Source organism: Zingiber officinale, chromosome 4A (assembly GCF_018446385.1).
Source record: "Zingiber officinale cultivar Zhangliang chromosome 4A, Zo_v1.1, whole genome shotgun sequence".
In the NCBI taxonomy this organism is placed as follows: domain Eukaryota; kingdom Viridiplantae; phylum Streptophyta; class Magnoliopsida; order Zingiberales; family Zingiberaceae; genus Zingiber; species Zingiber officinale.
The window spans coordinates 82,619,194-82,640,213 of NC_055992.1; the positions used below are offsets into that span (position 1 = coordinate 82,619,194).

The 21,020-nt window shown below is 41.3% G+C and overlaps 1 protein-coding gene across 2 annotated transcripts in view; it reads right to left on the reverse strand.

Annotated features, from left to right (window-relative positions):
• The window catches only part of LOC121970035 (acyl-CoA thioesterase 2-like), a 59,016-nt gene extending 55,755 nt beyond the window's left edge, over positions 1–3,261 (reverse strand). The window contains exons 1-6 of one of the 2 annotated variants that reach the window (XM_042520434.1): positions 3,126–3,261; positions 2,957–3,049; positions 2,233–2,300; positions 1,827–1,902; positions 1,218–1,264; positions 971–1,096 (exon numbers count right to left, since the gene is read on the reverse strand). In XM_042520434.1, the coding sequence (XP_042376368.1) occupies positions 971–1,096; positions 1,218–1,264; positions 1,827–1,902; positions 2,233–2,300; positions 2,957–3,049; positions 3,126–3,141 (426 nt within the window). In that variant the 5' untranslated portion in view covers positions 3,142–3,261. Of the gene's footprint in view, positions 1–970; positions 1,097–1,217; positions 1,265–1,820; positions 1,903–2,232; positions 2,301–2,956; positions 3,050–3,125 lie in introns of both variants that reach the window. The other variant, XM_042520433.1, reaches the window with a different exon arrangement.
• Positions 3,262–21,020: the final 17,759 nt, after the last annotated feature.

Below are 21,020 nucleotides of genomic sequence, written 5' to 3' on the forward strand. Positions count from 1 at the left end.
GAGTCACTATAGGCTGCTCGCACCGACGGATTGGTTGGTACATGATGATGGAGTGGCTCGAGCTTACGACTTCTTTGGGCAGTCTAGTCCTAAGAAGGTGTGGGCCGAGATAATGTGGAGAGCTTACTTACAGCCCAATCATGGTTGACTCTCCACTAGAGATTGGCAGGATTACCTGGAAGACAAGCAGTGCACTTTTTGCGATCAGATGATGGATACATAGAAGCACCTATCCTTCATGTGCCCCCCCCTATCGTGGAGTTGTGGAGGAGGATCAGAGATTGGCTTAACATGAGTTAGGAGATGTCCACCTACCAACAGACGATGCGAGTCTTCGGGCAGTATTATCATGGGAGTAGGACTTTGACAAAGACACGTCATCTTGCCTTGTCTTTTATGATCCATTATGTTTAGAGGGCCCGTAATTGTAGTTTCTTTGGTGAGGAACGGTTAGATATTAAGAGGATATACAGGGTGTGCAAATCCATGTATACAAGTTTTTAGGTGTCTATTCAGATATGATACTTTATCAGACATAATAGCTCTTAAAGCCTCATTTTGTACATTTTGATACATGCTATACAATTTTTACGTATCCAAAAAAAAAAGATAAAGAGAGAGTTAGTGAGACGTGAATAGCTCCTAAAGCCTCATTTTGTACATTTTGATACATGCTATACAATTTTTACTTATCCAAAAAAAAAGGTATATAGAGACTTAGAGGGGACTACTTAGAAAATAGATTTCATGATTCTTCCCCAATAATTCACGAGGCTTTACAACAAGCTCTCAACAAATGCTTATGGACATGGAATATGCAGTAATGCTAGTCTGCTAGGTTATTATATCAATAGAGGGGACACGGATTACATAAATTTCAAAGAACAGCTAAGAAGAGATAAGCAAGAGTCTATTGGAATACAGCATAAAACTTGTTGAAACTGTAAGAGATATGTAATTTTAGGCTTACATCTAATGGCTCCAGTTGCAATATATGCTCAACTAGAGAGAAATCTTTAGGGGTACCCTCGGCATTCCAAATTGATTTTGGTTGCAACAAATTACTATATCCATCTGGCAGTACTAAGCAGATCAGCTGCAATTCTCTAGCAATCAGCAAATCAAGCCTAGAACTTGTATGCCACATAAAAAGGGAGGAAAAACTCTCTCTGGAAAAGGCTAGAAATTTTGATCAAGCCTTTTAAAATTGGAAATACCTTAGACAATGCGACCACATTAGCTTGATTAATGGAACCACCAGTACCTAAAACATGAAGTTAGAATTTGGAGATAAAAATTTAATAGAAGCACTATAAGCATCAAATTTATAATAGCACGAGCAACTATTAGTTCATTAAAGAGAGATCATTTATAGAAGAATGCTTTTGAAACAGCATGTAGTTCCTATCATCTGGAAAATATATGTCTTATTTAATGTTTATGGGGAAATGATGAAGGAAATGAATTAGTTTAGCTAACAATATTCAGTAAGTTCGTGAAGGTATATTGTATGGAAATATGTTAATGGCATCCTTAAGTGACAGTATAGTTGATTGCATAGCAGTTTTAACAACTACCAAAAACAACAATAGAGAAGTGCTTCACTACCTCAATATGTATAATTATGTAATGTGTCAAATAAATGAATCAAATAATACAGCGTCCTGCATCAAATTGTCTTGTATCTGTTTTTTGCAACTTCTAAATAACAATGGAACTGTGCTTTGCTACCTTGATATGGAAAACTATGCAGTCTGTTATACAAATGGATCAGCTAATACAGTGACTGAGTCATATCTGCATTAAAATAGGTAGCATACCATTACCAAAGTAATCATATTGCTTCAACTGAAGGTCTGAACGATTTCCTTCCTCAGAAGTACTAGATCTAGAAACCTCAGCCTGATAGAAGAAAAGATTGATGTGCAAATTTCTTATTACACTGGAACCATACAGTTTCAAGGCAATTATTTCAAAAGAATACTAAGAAATTCTAGATATGATAAGAAGCAGAAACAGGTAAGAAAAAGGAATTGAGTTGATTTCCATAGCAGAATGATCATAATCCACAAGAAAACATATGTTGTGAAACAATGAAGGTATTTTAACTGAAAGGATGTGTGGATTATAACATGTAACTGGAAATTAATGAATTTTGCAATTCATAAGAGCAAGCTCACCAAGCAAATAGGAAACTTAGAATTCAAAATAATTCAAATGACAAAGATATACCTGACCATCCCAGATAAAGTAAAGGCCCAATCCACATTCCCCCTCGCGAACAACATAGTCACCAGGTTCTACAAGGAAATGAGGTATGAAATTGTCAAAATACCAATAAAGAGCATTGTTTTCTACTCACAGGAAAAGATCCTCTAGCCAGAGTACACTTGAATGCACAAAATCTAGTAAACTGAGACTTTAAGAGCTCCAAAGTTCAAGAGAATTTTGCAGAAATTTGTAGTTTTTTAGATTTCAAATGCCAAAGACTCATTAAGAAAAAACACTAGAATTATCAAAATACGTCATAATATTAACAGAGCGCTAAACCTTATGCTTTAACTCAAAAAGGATTCCAAAGTGGTGCTCAAATAGAATCAATCTAAAATTACTGAAATTTGCAAGAGTATAAGACTACGTTTACTAAAAACAAGAGAAGATTGTCCAAACAAAGTACTTGAACAGAATCCCATAACTATCAAAATGTCATCAAAAGTTGCAACAACATTCAAAGAGAAGGAATTTTTAAGTTTCGACTCCAAAGAAAAGAGAATTGGGGTGCACAAAAGAAACACTCAAAAAGAGAACTAGAATTATCGAAATTGCAGCATAAAATAAGGCTCAAACAACACTAATTCTCCATCATGAAGTTGTATCCACAGTATTCTTGGGTAAAACACTTCCACAAAGGGCCTTGTCAATCCAAACTGTAATTAGATAGCATAAATGTGACTACCATAACGCCTAACTTGGATGACGTCTGCGATCTTGCGAAGCGACGAGCTAGGGAGCCGCTGCAATAAAGGAACTTGCCCCAGGAACTCTATCACTGAAACGAGATCGGAGGCCAAGAAACTTCGCATCAAGAATCCAAAATTAACAAAAAGGAAGCCAAGGAGGCGTACATGTTTCCTGATCCATGAAGATATCCAGGAGCAGAGGCTGGATCGGAGCAGTTTTGTCGCTCTCGCTCTCGCTCTGCGCTAGGACGGGAAAAAGAGTTAAAGAAGCTGTGGGGAAAGAAACGGCGTTTTACTAAAGGCGCAAAATTCTGAAATTCCTCCCATCATAATTTTAATTTTATAAAAGACACACTTAATTTCAAAAATATCTTTCTCGCCGTTCCACTTAATTAAAGTAAAAAAAAAAAAAAAAATTATTTAAATAGAATCAAATTGAACCGATTGAAACAAATTAAGAAAATAAAATTTTAAACTTTATTATTTCATCAAAAAGTTTTAATTGATACCCTTAAATAACTTATTTTTAAAAAAAAATATGTCATTAAACTCATAATAATGTTCTAAATTTATCCATATTTTTTAATTTTAAAATTTTAATTAAAAATTAAAAATATAAAAGAAGATTAATAAAAAAATTATAAGATTAAAAGAAGGTTAATAAAAATTAAAAAATAATTTTTATTTGATCCTGTCCGAATGTCGAATCAACGGACGCTGGGCACGTGGCGCTTCCGGCTGCTGGCGTGAATCTTCGACTGGCGGCACAAAGCTCCGGCGAACCTGCACAGAAGTCGGGCCGGGAAGGGATTCCCGGCGGCGACCCTCCGACGCTCAAGTCAGGCGAAGCTCAAGAAAGAAACAGTGGCTTTAAAACTCGTAGACCGCGTACCTCCGACGAAGAATGAAGGCCTTTATATAGGGCAGTGAAGAAGTGAGCGTACACCTACCGAGGTGTACACGTGTCCCTATCCCATACTCCAGTAAGGACTTGTCAGTAAGCTTCCCTAACCCATACTGCTACAGTCTTAGCATGTCCTCGATGGGGGACAATTCACAAGAATTTGGAGCATGGCCCACGTGAAACATACCGGCGAAAAAGACGTTCCTTGTCCTTTTCCCTTTGCTTCTGGCTTCCGGACGGACATCTCCCTCAACATCCGGCCGGACACGGAGGTTTACTTGGGAGATCCTCCCTCATGTGCTTTATGGGGACTGTTAGCCTTATGGCTTTGGGCGAGCGTGAGGTCCGCTCGGCCCACGACCTTTTCCTCCGGAACCACGATTTGGTGGTGACCATCAGATATCGTCCGGCTGCAGCCGATCGGACCCATCCTCGTTCGATTCCATTGGCGAGGACGTCGTCGGACCACCGCCTCCGGTCGGACTCGGCCCTATCCGGAGTCTGGTCGAACCCGGCCTCGGATGGACCGCCTACCCTGTGACTTCCACGTGGCGTTGACGGATGGCGCCTTACCTCTGGATCACTTGCCTCCCCTTCAAGTCTAGTCGAAGGAGGCGAATAGTACGACTGACTGGACTAAGAATCCGGCCGAGCGGTTCCTCCGTACTTGTATCATCCGCTCGGCCAACCATAGAGATAGCCTTAAGCGAATCAACAATGGTCTTCACCGGATATCCTCGTGTTCTGCGCCAATCCTCGACATTAAGGTTGAGCATGCTTTCATTAAATGCTCCGAATGATTGAATGCCACGTGGCGCACTGCCATCGATGTACGGCGGCGATGGCGTGGTGTTTTGATGTGATCGAAGCGATTCAAAATGGACGGTTCGATGCATGCTTTGATTCCTGTAACCTAGATCCAACGGTAGAGGCAGCCCGGCCTGAGATTTTATTTTTAATGGAATGCTTTCCTTTCGCGCACTCTATCTTTTTGCACTGTCCTTTTGCTAATTAATATGTGTGTTGCCTGCTCGCCTATTATCACACCCCTGGCATTCGAAAGGCATTGTTGCGAAGTACTTGGCCTTGCCCTTCTGCTCGGGCAAATATTCCGGACGCGTAATCATTCCGCTTTGCTAGCAAGGATTGCTCGCTATAAGCCGACAAGAACCTTTGGGCCTTGAGCCGAGCGGAACGTAGAGTCGGTCGAACAATATCGGCGTCAAACTCGACGGTCTTCCGCTAGGACGTTTATAGACGCCGGCTCGTCTCTCGATATTTAACGTCGAAGCTCGACGGTCTTCCGCTCGGACGTTTATAGACGTAGGCTCGTCTCTCGATATTTAACGTCGAAGCTCGACGGTCTTCCGCTCGGACGTTTATAGACGCCGGCTCGTCTCTCGATATTTAACGTCGGAGTTCGACGGTCTTCCGCTCGGAAGTTTATAGCCGCCGGCTCGTCTCTCGATATTTAACGTCGGAGCTCGACGGTCTTCCGCTCGGAAGTTTATAGACGCCGGCTCGTCCTCGATATTTAACGTCGGAGCTCGACGGTCTTCCGCTCGGACGTTTATAGACGCCGACTCGTCTCTCGATATTTAACGTCGGAGCTCGACGGTCTTCCGTTCGGAAGTTTACGCCTTGTCTCGATATTTAATGCCGGGCTCGGCGGTCTTCCTTCGGAAGTTTATATAGACGCCGACTCGTCTCTTGATATTTAACGTCGGAGCTCGGCGGTCTTCCGTTCGGAAGTTTATAGACGTCGGCTTGTCTCGATATTTAACGTCGGAGCTCGGCGGTCTTCGGCGCGTTAAGACGCCGGCTCGTCTCGATATTTAACGTCCGGAGCTCGGCGGTCTTCCGGTCGTTTATAGACGCCGGCTTGTCTCGATATTTAACGTCGGAGCTCGGTGTCTTCCGCTCGGAAGTTTATAGACGCCGTCTCGTCTCTCGATATTTAACGTCGGAGCTCGGCGGTCTTCCGCTTGGAGGACGCAGACTCGTCTCTCGATATTTAACGTCGGAGCTCGGCGGTCTTCCGCCCGGAAGGTTATAGACGCCGGCTCGTCTCGATATTTAACGTCGGAGCTCGACGGCGGTCTTCCGCCCGGAAGTTTATAGACGCCGGCTCGTCTCGATATTTAACGTCGACTTCGGCGGTCTTCGCTCGCCTCTCGATCCGAGCTTATAGGCGATATTTAACGTCGGGCTCGGCGGTCTTCCGCTCGGAAGTTTATAGACGCCGCTCGTCTCTCGATATTTAACGCTGCCGATCGGCGAATCCATTGGCCATCCTTTGCATTAATTTTGCTTCCTGCATTACAAGGATATGGGCGACTAACATATACAAGAATGATTTACATTCGTGCACCTTTCACCCCGCTCGATAAGGTTGGAGATGATTCACACTCCACGGTCGATCCAGCTGCCGCCCGTCTTCATCCTCCAAATAATAGGCTCCCGAGCGGAGCTTTTCAATAACCTTGAAGGGGCCTGCCCACGGTGCCTCCAGTTTGCCGACGTCGCCGACCGGCTTGACTTTCTTCCAGACAAGATCGCCGACCTGAAATGATCTAGGGATTACACGGCGGTTGTAATTTTGCTTAATCCGCTGCCGGTACGCCATCAACCGAACGGACGCCTTGGCTCGCTCCTCGTCGACCAAATCCAGCTCCATGTTCCTCCGTTCGGCGTTGCCATCATTATAACTCTGAATCCGGACGCATTGGCTCGCTCCTCGTCGACCAAATGGAACGGTGTGACTCCCGTCCCTTCCTTCGGAGTCGTCCGGATGGCCCACAAGATGCTCGGCACTTCATCCGGCCAACTTCCTCCCAAATGGTCGAGCCGAGCGCGCAGAATACGAAGAATTTCCCGATTGGCTACTTCGGCTTGACCGTTGCTTTGGGGATAAGCCACGGACGTGAAGTGTTGCTCGATGCCGTAGCTCTTGCACCAATCCTCCAGCACCTTCCCTGTGAATTGCCGTCCGTTGTCGGAAATTAGTCGGCGAGGGATGCCGAATCGACAAATGATGTGTTGCCATATGAACTTTTTGACCATTTGTTCGGTGATCCTGGCTAGCGGCTCGGCCTCCACCCACTTGGAAAAATAATCTACCGCCACTAGTAAAAATTTTCGCTGCCATTAGAAATGGACCAACAATATCCATTCCCACTGGTCGAACGAACACGAATTGTAGATCTTTCATTTCCTCTGTCGGTCGGTGGTTGAAGTTATGGTACTACGGCATGAAACGCGCCGGTCCGAGTAAAGTCGGCCAAAAGTACGGCCGGAGGATCTTCTTGGCCACGATCGTCTTGGATGCCCTCCCGCACGATCCTTGATGTACTTCTTGGAGGATGTAAGCGAGTCCTCCGAGCTCACGCATTTTAACAGCGGGCGAGAGAAGCTGATCGTCGATGAGTGTGAACCAACCGGCTCTTCTTCTTAACTGAGCTTCATACTCATTGGATGGTGTGGCGCCCGAGCGGAGGAACTCTATGATGGGTGTTCTCCATCGCTCGGAATCGTGAGGCCCGCCATCGGTCGACATGCGCCACCAACAATACTTTTCAATTGGGCTGAATGGCGATCGGCGTTATTGAGCTCATGAGCTTGGCTAACTCATTGGCCATCTTTCGGACAATAACTTCTCTAAAGTCGGCTTTGAGCTTCTCGAAGGCTTCAGCGTAGAGCTTGAGCCGAGCACTATTGATTTCGAAGGTACCATAGAGTAAAGTGTTACCAGACCGGCTCCCACATGCCGAGCTGCCTGCATGCCGGCTATGAGGGCCTCATACTCTGCTTCATTGTTGGTAGCTTTATAATCCAGTAGGACGGATAAGTGCATCTTCTCTTCTTGAGGGAGAGTAACAATATTCAATCCCGCTTCCGAGCCGAGTGGACGACCCATCCACATATATTCTCCACATAGCTTCCGAGCACCTCGGTCACAAAATCGGCCAAGGATTGCGCTTTGATCGCCGAGCGGGGCTGGTATTGGATATCAAATTCACTCAACTCCATCGTCCATTTGATGAGCCGTCCGGATGCCTCTGGATTTAGTAGGACACGTCCGAGCGGGCTATTGGTCTTGACAATGATCGTATGCGCCGGAAGTATGGACGAAGCCGCCGAGCGATGAAGGCCAACTTCTCGAGCCCGATGTAGCGAGATTCAGATCTTTAAAATGTGGCTAAGGAAATACAGGCTCTTCTCCGCTCGACCTCACTAAAGCTGGATTGCATGCTCGATTGAAGACAAGTACATATGAAGTGGCTCACCAGCACTCAGCTATCGGGAGAGAGTTCAAATATGCCTTCAAATCTTCGAATTTCGTCCCATCGAAATTTTGTAGCTTTGCGTAAGATCTTGAAAAAGGAAGGCTCGGTCGGTTTTGGAGATGAACCGGATAGGCGGTTATCCCACTTCCTTGTATTTCTTGGCGAGATATCTTGTAGAGCTTTCACCTTTCTCGGGATTTGCTTGATTCCCTCGCGGTCACTATGTAGCGCCTCCTTTTGCTCGAGCACTGATTTAGCTTGACTCCATATTTGCGGAAGGTTTCCTCCATGTCTTTGAAGAGATCGGCCGGTCGGATGGACTTAATGAGAATGTCGCCCACATAAACTTCTAGATTCCTCCCGATCTACTCTGAACACTTTATTCATCAAGCACCGATATGTGGCCCCGCATTCTTCAATCCGAACGGCATTACATTATAGCAATAAGTGCCGGTCACTTTTCTTAATCTTCACGGCGGCACTTGGTGATAGCCTGTAGGCGTCGACATCTGATTAATTCTGAGAGTCCACCAGTGATCTATCCGGCGGAGGATAAAATCTTTGAGGCTTTATTAAGATCCCGAAAATCTATGCATACTCTCCACTTGTTGCGGCTTGGAGACTAATACACGTTAGCCAACCAGCTCGGGAATTAGACTTCATAGTTTTTCCACCTCCGCTCGGATGATTGAATTACGCAAGTCCCTTTTCTTTGCTTTGGCGTGCGTGCGGACATGTAACTCTCGCGCTATGCTCGGCAAAATTCGGGCAGCTCATGTATCGACCAAGAAGACATCATGATTTCTTGGAGGCATTGGGCGTTCTCCTCCGGATCGGACGCTATAAAGGTAGTGGCCTCCGATCGGGTTGGGTGAATCTGCACTTCCTCTTTTTCATAAATTAAAGAGGGTGGCTTTTCGGTGATGGTGTTTACCTCGATCCGGGCGCCCGAGCGGAATTGGCCTCTGCTCGGACCATCTCGATGTAGCATCGCCGAGCACTGATCTCCCCGTACTTCTCCCACTTTGTCCTCCACGGGAACTTGATCTTCTGCGAAGGTTGGGAATTCACTGAGAGTCGGTCATCCCAAAATAATGTTGTAGGACGAGGAGAGTCGACCACCACGAAGTTTGTTGTTCTTGTCCTCTGGCGGCTCTTCTCCCATGGTGGCCACCGGATCTGTCCCGAACTTGTGAACCCATAGAGCGGAGTTGTCATGGGTAGCAGCTCGGCTCGATCAATTTGCAACTGATCGAACGCCTTCTTGAATATGATGTTGACTGAGCTCCCTGTGTCAACAAATACGCGGTGAATAGTGTAATTGGCTATTACCGCTTTGATGAGCAGAGCATCGTCATGGGGTACTTCAACTCCTTCCAAGTCCCCGGGCCCGAAACTAATTTCGGGTCCTTCCGCTCGTTCTTGGCTACAGCCGACCGCATGAATCTGGAGTTGCCGGATGCTCGCCTTCCTGGCTCGGTTGGAGTCTCCTCCGGTCGGCCCGCCAGCAATAACGTTGATCTCACCTCAGGAAGTATTGCTTCTATTTTCCTCCTCCCGAGCGGACGGTCTAGACCGCTCTCTAGATGCTAGGCGATTCTCCTGCCTTGGGGAACGATGCCGATCGGGAGTTTGTTGCTGTGACCTCTTCATGAGCGTCTTTGTCTCCTGTCGACCGAGGGAGACCGTCGTCCGGCATTCCGGGGCACAGGATGAGCCACGAAGGAAGATCGACAATCCCTTGTGTTGTGCATATCCGTCCGGTGGAAGGAGCGGAACATCGGGTCCATCTCTTCTTTGGCTTGGGCGGGGCGACGGCTACCTCTTGCACATGGGACCTCTTGGGTGGCTGATGAGCGGCGTGTTGTTTCCGCTCGGCGGGAGGAGCCCGCTCGGTTGGAGTTTCTTTTTCCTGCCGCTTGTGCCTCTTCCACGTTGATGTATTCGTTCGCGGTGTAGCATGTGATCATAGTCTCGGGCGGCTTAGCGATCGGAAGAAATCCCCATCCACCGGCCTTGTGTGAAGGCATTCATCATGGTTTCAGAGGTGCCGTTGGAATGTCCATCGCCACTTGGTTGAACCGCTGGATGTGAAGCGATTCACGGGCTTCTTGCTTGATGGCGAATAGGCTCACACTCGTGGTAGCGCCGATTGCTCGCAAAATGGTGGAGGAAGGCCGTTGAAATCTTTGAAGTTCGTGATGGATCCGGCAATCTCCGAAACCACCGTTGAGCCGATCCAGAGAGTGGTAAGAAAACTCGGCACTTTACTCCATCCGTGTATTGATGGAGAGTAGCTATGTTATCGAACTTACCCGGATGATCATCCGGGTCGGTTGTCCCATTGTACTCGCCGATCGTCGGAGGCGCGTAGTGCTTGGGTCTCGTAGAATAGCCTTCGAAAATTGGCGATTGATCCGCTCGGGAGATGCGTCGCTTTTCCCTTTCTGTCATCTCGCCTAGGCATTTCCTCCGAAGAAGATCCCCTATCCTGTCTGGAGGTGTGCGGAATAGGGCTCGATGAAATGCAGCGGTGGTTGGTGGTGCTTCCGCTCAACCACCAGCCGCTGCTTTCTGTTTTTGCTCCACGAGCTTGGCGGCCTTATCTCGATCAAAGCGTCGAGTTCCTCGAAAGCGTCACCATGTGTTGTCGTCCGGCTTCATCCATTGTTTACGCTCGGATAACGTTCCCGAGCGCGCCAATTTGATCTGTCGAATCAAGACTGGGCACGTGGTGCTTCGACTCTTGGTGTGGATCTTGTTGGCGGCACAAAGCTCCGAACAAAAGTCGGGCCGGAAGGATTCCGGTGACCCTCCGGCGCTCCAAGTCGGTGCTCAAGAAAGCGGTGGCTTTAAAACTCGTAGACCGCGTACCTCTGACGAAGAATGAAGGCCTTTATATAGGGCAGTGAAGAAGTGAGCGTACACCTACCGAGGTGTACACGTGTCCCTATCCCATACTCCAGTAAGGACTTGTCAGTGAGCTTCCCTAACCCATACTGCTACAGTCTTAGCATGTCCTCGATGGGACAGCGGAATCCCCTGTCACAAGATTTGGAGCATGGCCCACACGTGAAACATACTTGCTGTCAGAAAAAGACGTTCCTTGTCCTTTTCCCCTTTGCTCCAAATCTGGCTTCCGGACGGACATCTCCCTCAACATCCGGCCGGACATATGCGGAGGTTTACTTGGGGAGATCCTCCCTCATGTGCTTTATGGGGACTGTTAGCAGTGTTACCTTATGGCTTTGGGCGAGCGTGAGGTCCGCTCGGCCCACGACCTTTTCCCCTGAGCACGATTCCATTGGCCGACCGAACGTCCGGTCGGACCCTACCCTCTCCGGCCGTCCGGTCGGACCCGGCCCTATCCGGGAGTCTGGTCGGACCCAGCCCTCTCCAGATGGACGTCTGTCACTGTGACTTCCACGTGGCGTTGACTTCACATGGCGGGGCCCCCCTGCTCTTACTACCGGATCATTATTATTATTATTATTTAATAGTTAATTATCAGAAAAGATAAAAAAATAAAAATTTAAAAAAAAATACTTTAGTGCTATTTTAATTAAAGCATCACTATTTTGATGTTGATTTCGTCACAACATCAACCTTAGTGGTGTGTTGAATTTTTAAAAATAAAATGTGTACGGTTAAAAAAACCTTGAATATGAGACTTTAAAACATGAGAAACCTACAAAATTTGGATTGAATTATATCAAAATTATGTAAGGTTGTCAATGGATTTTGTCTAAAATTCATTGTGGGCCTAGAGGATTTGAAATTTTGAAACCGGGCATGTAGTGGAAGAGGAGAAGATGGATATGATGTGCAACCCTAGTTCATGAGCTTCTACCATGAAACTATGGGTCCTTGTCAATTGACATGTTGATTGAATTTTTGAAAACACACTATGTACAATTAAGAATGCCTTGAATTTGAGACTTATGGTAAAGGGAGACTGAGGAGCATTATAAAAACCTACAAGACTTGGATTAGGTCCCATCAAAGCTGGCTAAGGTCATCAATGGATTTTAGTCGAAACTAATTAATAAATATAAAGGATTTGAAATTCTGAAACTTAGATATAAAGTGGAAGAAGAGGATGCAGAGAATGTAAATATAATATGTAGCCTTGGTTTTGAGTCTCTTACATGAAGTTATGGGTTTGTGTCAATTGGACGTCGGCTAAATTTTTATAAATAGATTGTGCATGGATAGAAAAGCTTTTAATTTGAGATTTTAGAGCACGATGAGACTGAAGATCATTATAGAAATCTATATGACTTGGATTGGGTCTCATCTAAGCTAGTTGAGGTCATCAATGAATTTTAGACAAAACTCATTGATAAACATAGAGGATTTAAAATTTTGAAAGCATGGAGTAGAAGAGGGGAGTGTAGAACCGGTATAGATGGTATACAACCTTGGTTCTAAGCCTCATACATGAAGTTATGAGTATTGGTTAAGGAGAGCTAGGTGGAAGATCGTTGTGATTCTGGTTTTGAATGATCAAGGTCATTATGATGTTGATTTTCAAAGATCGAAACTAATGTGTTAGATGTTGGTTGCTACTCGGAAAACCTAGAGGTTCCACTGTACAAAAATTTTGTACAAAGGTCTGAACCTTTTCCTAGCTACCATGTGTTCTTTTAAATTAAATTTTGGATCGCCTACGGAACTTAACACGTTTGATCCAAAACTTAATCTATTTGTTCTTTTAGGTTTTGACTTGGATCTCCTGCGGAACTTAACACCTTTGATCCAAATCACCTAAGTTATTAATTCCATTAAATATTAATTTCCAAAATTGGTTCCCAGTACTGACGTGGCGAGGCACATGGCCTTCTTGGATATGGGAGCAACCACCACCGACTAGACAAAACCTTTTAAGGAAAGCTAATATTTAATTTCCTAAAATAACTTTAGGTCAACCGAAAAGAACAATCAAATCACAAGGAAAAGAAAAACAAAAGAACACTATATCGAAAACAAATTCGAAACACTAGAATCGTATGCCTCTTGTATTTAGTATTATTTCCAAAAATAACTAGTATGATGCGGAAAGAAAAATTACTAGTTATACCTTTTAGAAAGACCTCTTGATCTTCTACCGTATTCCTCTTCTAACCTCGGGCATTGTGTGGGCAACGATCTTCCGAGATGAGAACCACCTAGCACCTTCTTCTTCCTTACAAGTTTCGGCCATCAAAACTTCTCCTAGGATGAAGAGGTTCGGCCGCCACCACCATGCTCCAAGGGATGCTAGAAAAGAGCTTCTTTCTCTCCTTCTTCTCCTAATCTTGATCCGGCCACCATATGAGTCTCCACAAGAAGGATGAGGTTCGGCCATCAAAGAGAAGAAAGGAGGAGAGGATGGCCGGCCACACCAAGGAAAAAAAAGAGAGAGGAAAAATAATAGAGTTGTTCCCCGTGAAGGCACCTCTACCCTCTCTTTTATAATCCTTGGCCTTGGCAAATAAGGAAATTTAAATAAAAATTTAATTAATTCTTTTGCCATTGATAAGGAAAATTTATTTAATTAAAAATAATTTTTTTCTCATCAACAATGTGGCCGGCCACTTTAAACCAAGCAAAGGAAATTTAATTCAATCAAGAATTAAAACTTTCCTAATTTGTTTCCGGAAATTTTATAAAAAATTTCTCTAATAATTTTCCCTTCATGATGGTCAATAAAAAGGAAATTTTATAAATTAAAATATTTCTTTTAAACATGTGGATAAAAAGAAAGTTAAAATTAAAATCTCTTCCAATCTACAAATAAGGAAAGATATCTAATCTTTTCTTAATCCTTGTAGAAGCTTTATAAAAGAGATATTTAATTTTTAAACTCTCTTTTTAAATCATGAACATGATTAAAAGGAAAGTTTTTACCAAAATTAAAATCAACCTTTTAATCTACAAATAAGGAAAGAAATTTAACTCTTCTCTTAATCTTTTGTAGAATCTTATAAAAGGAAATATTTAAATTTTTAAACTCTCTTTAAATCATGTTATCCACATAAGAAAAATTTTAAAATAAAATTCCTTTTATTTTGATCGACCACCTAAGCTTGAGTTCAAGCTAGGGTCGGCCACATGAATTCACCCATGAACTAAAACATGGTGGCCCTAGCTTGGTCTCCAAGCTAGCTTGGCCTACTATAGATGGGTAGAAGGTGGGTATAGGTGGGTATAGTACTCTATAATTAAGAGGCTACGATAGGGACCAGAGGAGGAATTGATTTTGGTCTCTGATAAAATTAAACATCCCGTGTTCGCCCGAACACACAACTTAAATTTATCAATAATAATTCATTCCACTAGAGAATTATTATTGAACTCTACCGCACCAATCCCAAATTATATTTTGGGCTCCTTCTTATTATGAGTGTGTTAGTCTCCTGTTTAAGATAACAAATGTCCACTAATTAAGTAAGTTACTGACAACTCACTTAATTAATATCTAGCTCAAGTAGTACCACTCAACCATCGTATTATCTGGACTAAGTCCACTGCGAGGTTTAACATGACAATCCTTTTGAGCTCCTCTTGGGGACATTCTCAACCTAGTATCTCTAGGACACAGTTTCCTTCTATAATCAACAACACACACTATAAGTGATATCATTTCCCAACTTATCGGGCTTATTGATTCATCGAACTAAATCTCACTCATTGATAAATTAAAGAAATAAATATCAAATATATATGCTTGTTATTCTATTAGGATTAAGAGCACATACTTCCATAATAACTGAGGTCTTTGTTCCTTTATAAAGTCAGTATAAAAGGAATGAACTTAAATGGTCCTACTCAATACACTCTAAGTGTACTAGTGTAATTATATAGTTAAGATAAACTAATATCTAATTACACTACGACCTTCCAATGGTTTGTTCCTTTCCATCTTGGTCGTGAGCTACTGTTTATAATTTATAAGGAACTGATAACATGATCTTCTGTGTATGACATCACACACCATGTTATCTTCAATATAAATTAATTGAGCAACTACACTTATCATAAATGTAGACATTTGACCAATGTGATTCTTATTTCTAGATAAATATTTATACCAAAAGCTAGACTTTTAGTATACATCCTAACAATCTCCCACTTATACTAAAAGACTAAGCTGCTATATCTACTGCCATACATCTGATTCCCAACCCTTCAACATGCCCATCAAAAGCTCTTGCCTTAAGGACCTTAGTGAAAGGATCATCACCTATCTGATGCAATCTAGGCGCAACAACTTCTCCTCGTTTATCGATTTCTCGTATTGGGTGGTACTCGCTCTATTGTGTTTACTTGCCTTATAGACTTATGGTTTCTTGAAGTTTGTTATTGCACCAATATTATTACAATAAATTGTAATAATTTTGACAAAACGAAATCATATCTAAGTCTATCTTGAGGTTATTGAGTCATTTAGCTTTTATGGCTACCTTAGAGGCTTGCCGTATACTAAGCTTCTATGGTGGAATCTAGAAAACACTTATGCTTATCACTGGTCCATAGTTATGACTTTACCTCCTAAAGTAAACACAAAACCCGAGGTTGACTTATTATTGTCCCTATCCGATTGGAAGTCAAAATCCATGCAACCCACAAGGACCAAATTAACTGCCTTGTAAGTTAGCATATAATCTCTAGTGCCTCTAAGGTACTTCAATATATGCTTTACTGCAGTCTATTGTCCTTGTCCAGGGTTACTTTGATATCTGCTAACTATGCCCTTGGCAAAACAGATTTCTGATCTCGTGCATAGCATACATTAGGCTTCCAACAGCCGTAGCATAAAGAACTGCTTTTATCTCCTTTGATGTCTACAGAGACATATCTTTAGATAAAGTTACTCCATCCTTAAAAGGTAAGAAACCTTTCTTGGAGTTTTGTATGCTTAAAACGAGCAAGGATTTTTCCGATGTATGAAGCTTGGGATAAGTAAAATATTCTTTTCTTGCGATCCCTTATTACTTTGATCTCAAGAATATATACATTCTCCCAAGTCCTTTATATCGAATTGTTTGGACAACCATACCCTTACTTCTGACAACATTTTGATATTGTTTCCAACTACCAAAAAATGTTATCTAAGTATAGTACAAGAAATACCACCACGTTTCCATCACATCTTTTGTATACACAAGACTTATCCGGTTACTAAATCCAAAGATCTTGATTACTTTGATAAACCGGATGTTCCAAGACCTTGAAGCTTTGCCTCAGTCCATAGACTGATTGAGCTTGCACACAAGATGCTCTTAACCCTTTGCAATGAACCCTTCTGGCTGCTTTATATGGATGCTTTCTTCAAGGCTTCCATTAAGGAATACTGTCTTGACATCCACTTGCCAAATAGATAAAAGAATCCGGATAGACTTAAGCATGGCTACCAGTGAAAAAGTTTCCTTTTTCATCAAGCCTTGCTTTGAAAGTTTCTACCTTCCTGTCTATCTCTCTTTTCCTAATATAGACCTTTTTACACCCAAAGGCTTTTACACCATTTGGTGGTTCTATAAGCTTCCATGTTTTATTAGAATACATATATTCTAATTCTTTTATTCATTACTCTTTGCCAAGATGCTGCATCTTTATCTTGGAGTGCTTCGTCATATGTCCGGAGATAAGGTTCATGTCCTCCAGGGATCGAGTCCAAAAACTCTCCCAAAACATGAATCTTTTTAGGTTGCCAAACAACCCTCCCACTATGACGAGGCACTATCTGCAATTGTGTATCATTTGTGATACGTGATGCAGTTTTCTTGTGGTATCTCATCTTATACAGTTGGTACTAGATTAGACATGTCTTTTATTATTTCCTTAAGAACAAATTTTCTTATGGGCACATGATTTATTACATAGTCCTTTTCTAAAAAACCGATCATTGATACTAATAATGACCTTCTGATTTTTAAGACTATAAACCTACTTTCATTTCTCTAGGATAACCCACAAACAAGTGAATTTCTGTCCAACTTATCATTGTCTCTCTTCAGCATATGTGCTGGACTACCTGAATCCGAATATGCTTACGCTTATTCAACAATTCTATATGAGTAGAGAGTTATGACTTTGGAAGGTACTATGTTCACTTCCGTTTCCAGAGCATATCCTTAAAATGAATTTGGTAATTCATCATCAATCTCCTTATTTCTATAAGAGTCTTATACCTTCTTTCTACTACACCATTCTGAAGGGGTGTACCAGGTGCAGTTAGTTGGGATTGAATCCCTACTTCTGATAAGTGACTCCTAAATTCTCCCAAGAGGTACTTGCCACTACGATCTTACCATAGTGACTTTTACTTTAACATTTCTCCGCATCAGTCTTGTACTCTTTGAACTAATCAAAGTACTTAGTCTTGCGGTACATTAAGTAAATTTATTTGTATCTTGAATAGTTGTCGAAATATTCAATACTACCTCTTGTCTGGATAGTCATAGGATCACACAAATCAGAATGAACCAATTCCAATATATCTTTGACTCCATACCCCTTAGACTTAAAAGCTTCTTGGTTATTTTTCCTTCCAAGTAAGACTCGTAGGTTGGAAAGATTTCCACTACTAATGAACCCAAAAGTTCATCAGCTACCAATGAATCCTACTCAAGTTAATATAACCTAGCCTTAGAAGCTAAAGATATAATTAGTTCATTTTCGAAGGTTACTTTCTCTTAAAGTTAGAAGATGTGTTACTAATTTCCATTTGTTGCATCGTGAGAGTTATTGGATTTATAAATCCTACTCAAGTTAATATAACTTCCTTTTCCAAATATATAATTTGTTATTTTCGAAGATTAAGTTCTTTGAATAGTTAGAAAACTAGTTCTTTCTAAACTTGGTGCGTAAAGACAATTACTCAAAAATCCATGTTTTATTCTTATCAAAAGATAAACATCTCCCACTGCAACAACTACCATTTTTACAGTAGTGCCCATGTAGACGGTGTTTTAATTTTCATTTAGTTGCCGGGTTTCCTGGAACCCTGCAATGAATTACGTACATGATTAATGGCATCTGTATCTACACTCCAGGTTCTGGTAGATAACACCACTAAACATATTTCAACTAATGAATTAAATACACCTATGTTGTTCTTAGTTTTAAGAAAACAGTCTACCTTAATGTCTAAGTCCTTTTTCCAATCATTATAATTGGGACTACTAAGCCTTTTCTATAGTATGACTACTAGGGGATTGACAAATATTTAAATCCTAAGAATCACAAAAATATTTGGTCAAGATCAACTCCTTAAAAATCCCCATGAATTTTGTATGTCACGATAGTGTGGACGTATACAAAATCGAAGAGGAGATTTTATTCATTAATTTTATTATCTCGTCAACTTTACTTTATGACGAATAAAATTAATAGTTGATCTGTCTTTGATCAAATATTTGGTCAAAAACTTTTGAATTTAAAAAAAAATATTGATTCCTCCAACAATATTATTTAAATTCACCAACACCTCAAACACCGTGAATTTTGCATGCCACGTTAGTGTGGGCATATACAAATTCAACATTTGTAAAAGGAGGGTTTTAACCCATTAATTTTATTATCTTGTCAACCTAACTTTTTGACAAATAAAATTAATAGTTGGTATCATTTGGTCACACAAATAATAGCAGTGACTCCGATGGGGAGGATACTATTAGATGTGTCTAAGTGTATACCATTACTTGACACTAAGTCCATTAATAAGATTATGCCCCTTCCGTTGGGGAAGATCACACGCTCTTAATTAACTTCCTATAGTCATCCAAAAATGGAAGTCTGTTCTAGTGATCCACAAACAAGCTCATCCGTTATGGAGGAAGGCACTCAGAACCAACGCGCAAGCTTGTTTGCATCACTTACAAACCAGTAATGGAGACCATGGGATTTACTTAAAAATCTCTCTCCCACTTAGTTATTTATAAATGAGGAATTTTAACTATGCTAGCCTACTAAATATGTAAACTAACATGCACACATAACACAATATAAAAGCAATAAATAGAAAATCTAATTTTCAACTATTATGACTTTTATCTCTAGTTATCCTCCGTGTGTTGTCATCCCAAGCTGCTGCCATATTTGGCCACTGCCACCGGGTCTAGCTGTCGCATCCATCTTGCTCCTAGTTCCGCTGCGCCTCTGGTCCTTAGAAGATTCCACGCTTTATAAGATTTGATCCGCGACATAAATAGAATTTTACATTTTGATCCTATATTCCATAAAAGGAATGTACATGTATCTAGATCAAAAATAAAATCCTAATAAAACTAAATACGACTCCTCATTGTATTTTATAATATAATCATGCACACACAATAAAATGCCCTGACATGTCCAAGGGTCCAATTACACATAATAACTATAAGCCATAATAGTTGGATCATGCATCCACAAAGTTAGCACATCCTACTATTATCCTGCCTAAATTATGTATGACATGTGCATAATTAAACTAATACCAAATACACAGAGGCAAAACCCTAGCTCTGATACCAATTGTTGGTTGCTACTCGGAAAACCTAGAGGTTCCACTGTACAAAAATTTTGTACAAAGATTTGAACCTTTTCTTAGCTACCATGTGTTCTTTTAAATTAAATTTTGGATCGCCTGCGGAACTTAACACGTTTGATCCAAAACTTAATCTATTTGTTCTTTTAGGTTTTGACTTGGATCTCCTGCGGAACTTAACACCTTTGATCCAAATCACCTAAGTTATTAATTCCATTAAATATTAATTTCCAAAATTGGTTCCCAGTACTGACGTGGCGAGGCACATGGCCTTCTTGGATATGGGAGCAACCACCACCGACTAGACAAAACCTTTTAAGGAAAGCTAATATTTAATTTCCTAAAATAATTTTAGGTCAACCGAAAAGAACAATCAAATCACAAGGAAAAGAAAAACAAAAGAACACTATATCGAAAACAAATTCGAAACACTAGAATCGTATGCCTCTTGTATTTAGTATTATTTCCAAAAATAACTAGTATGATGCGGAAAGAAAAATTACTAGTTATACCTTTTAGAAAGACCTCTTGATCTTCTACCGTATTCCTCTTCTAACCTCGGACATTGTGTGGGCAACGATCTTCCGAGAGGAGAACCACCTAGCACCTTCTTCTTCCTTACAAGTTTCGGCCATCAAAACTTCTCCTAGGATGAAGAGGTTCGGCCACCACCACCATGCTCCAAGGGATGCTAGAAAAGAGGCTTCTTTTCTCTCCTTCTTCTCCTTCTTAGTTCCGGCCACCAAAGCTATCTCCACCATGAGAAAATTTCGGCCACACAAAGGAGAGGGAGAGAAAGAAAGGGCAGCCACCACCAAGGAAGAAAAGGAGGAAAAATAATAGAGTTGTTCACCATGAAGGCACCTCTACCTCTCTTTTATAATCCTTGGCTTGGCAAATAAGGAAATTTAAATAAAATTTCCTTAATTCTTTTTCCATGAAAAGGAAAATTTATTTAATTAAAATAATTTTTTTCATCAAACATATGTACCCCTTTAACAAAGGAAATTTAATTCAATCAAGAATTAAAACTTTCCTAATTTGTTTAAATTTTATAAAAATTTCTAATAATTTTTCCCTTTATGATGGTCAATAAAATGGAAATTTTATAAATTAAAATATTTCTTTTAAACATGTGGATAAAAAGAAAGTTATCTTTAAAAATTAAAATCTCTTCCAATCTACAAATAAGGAAAGATATCTAATCTTTTCTTAATCTTTGTAGAAGCTTTATGAGTATATTTAATTCATCTCTATAGATAACGATGGCTTTTTGACATGTTGAGCTCATCAAATTGACCCACTTGTCAAAAACAAAATTAAAACGGATTGATTAAAATTTTATCAATTTATTTTAA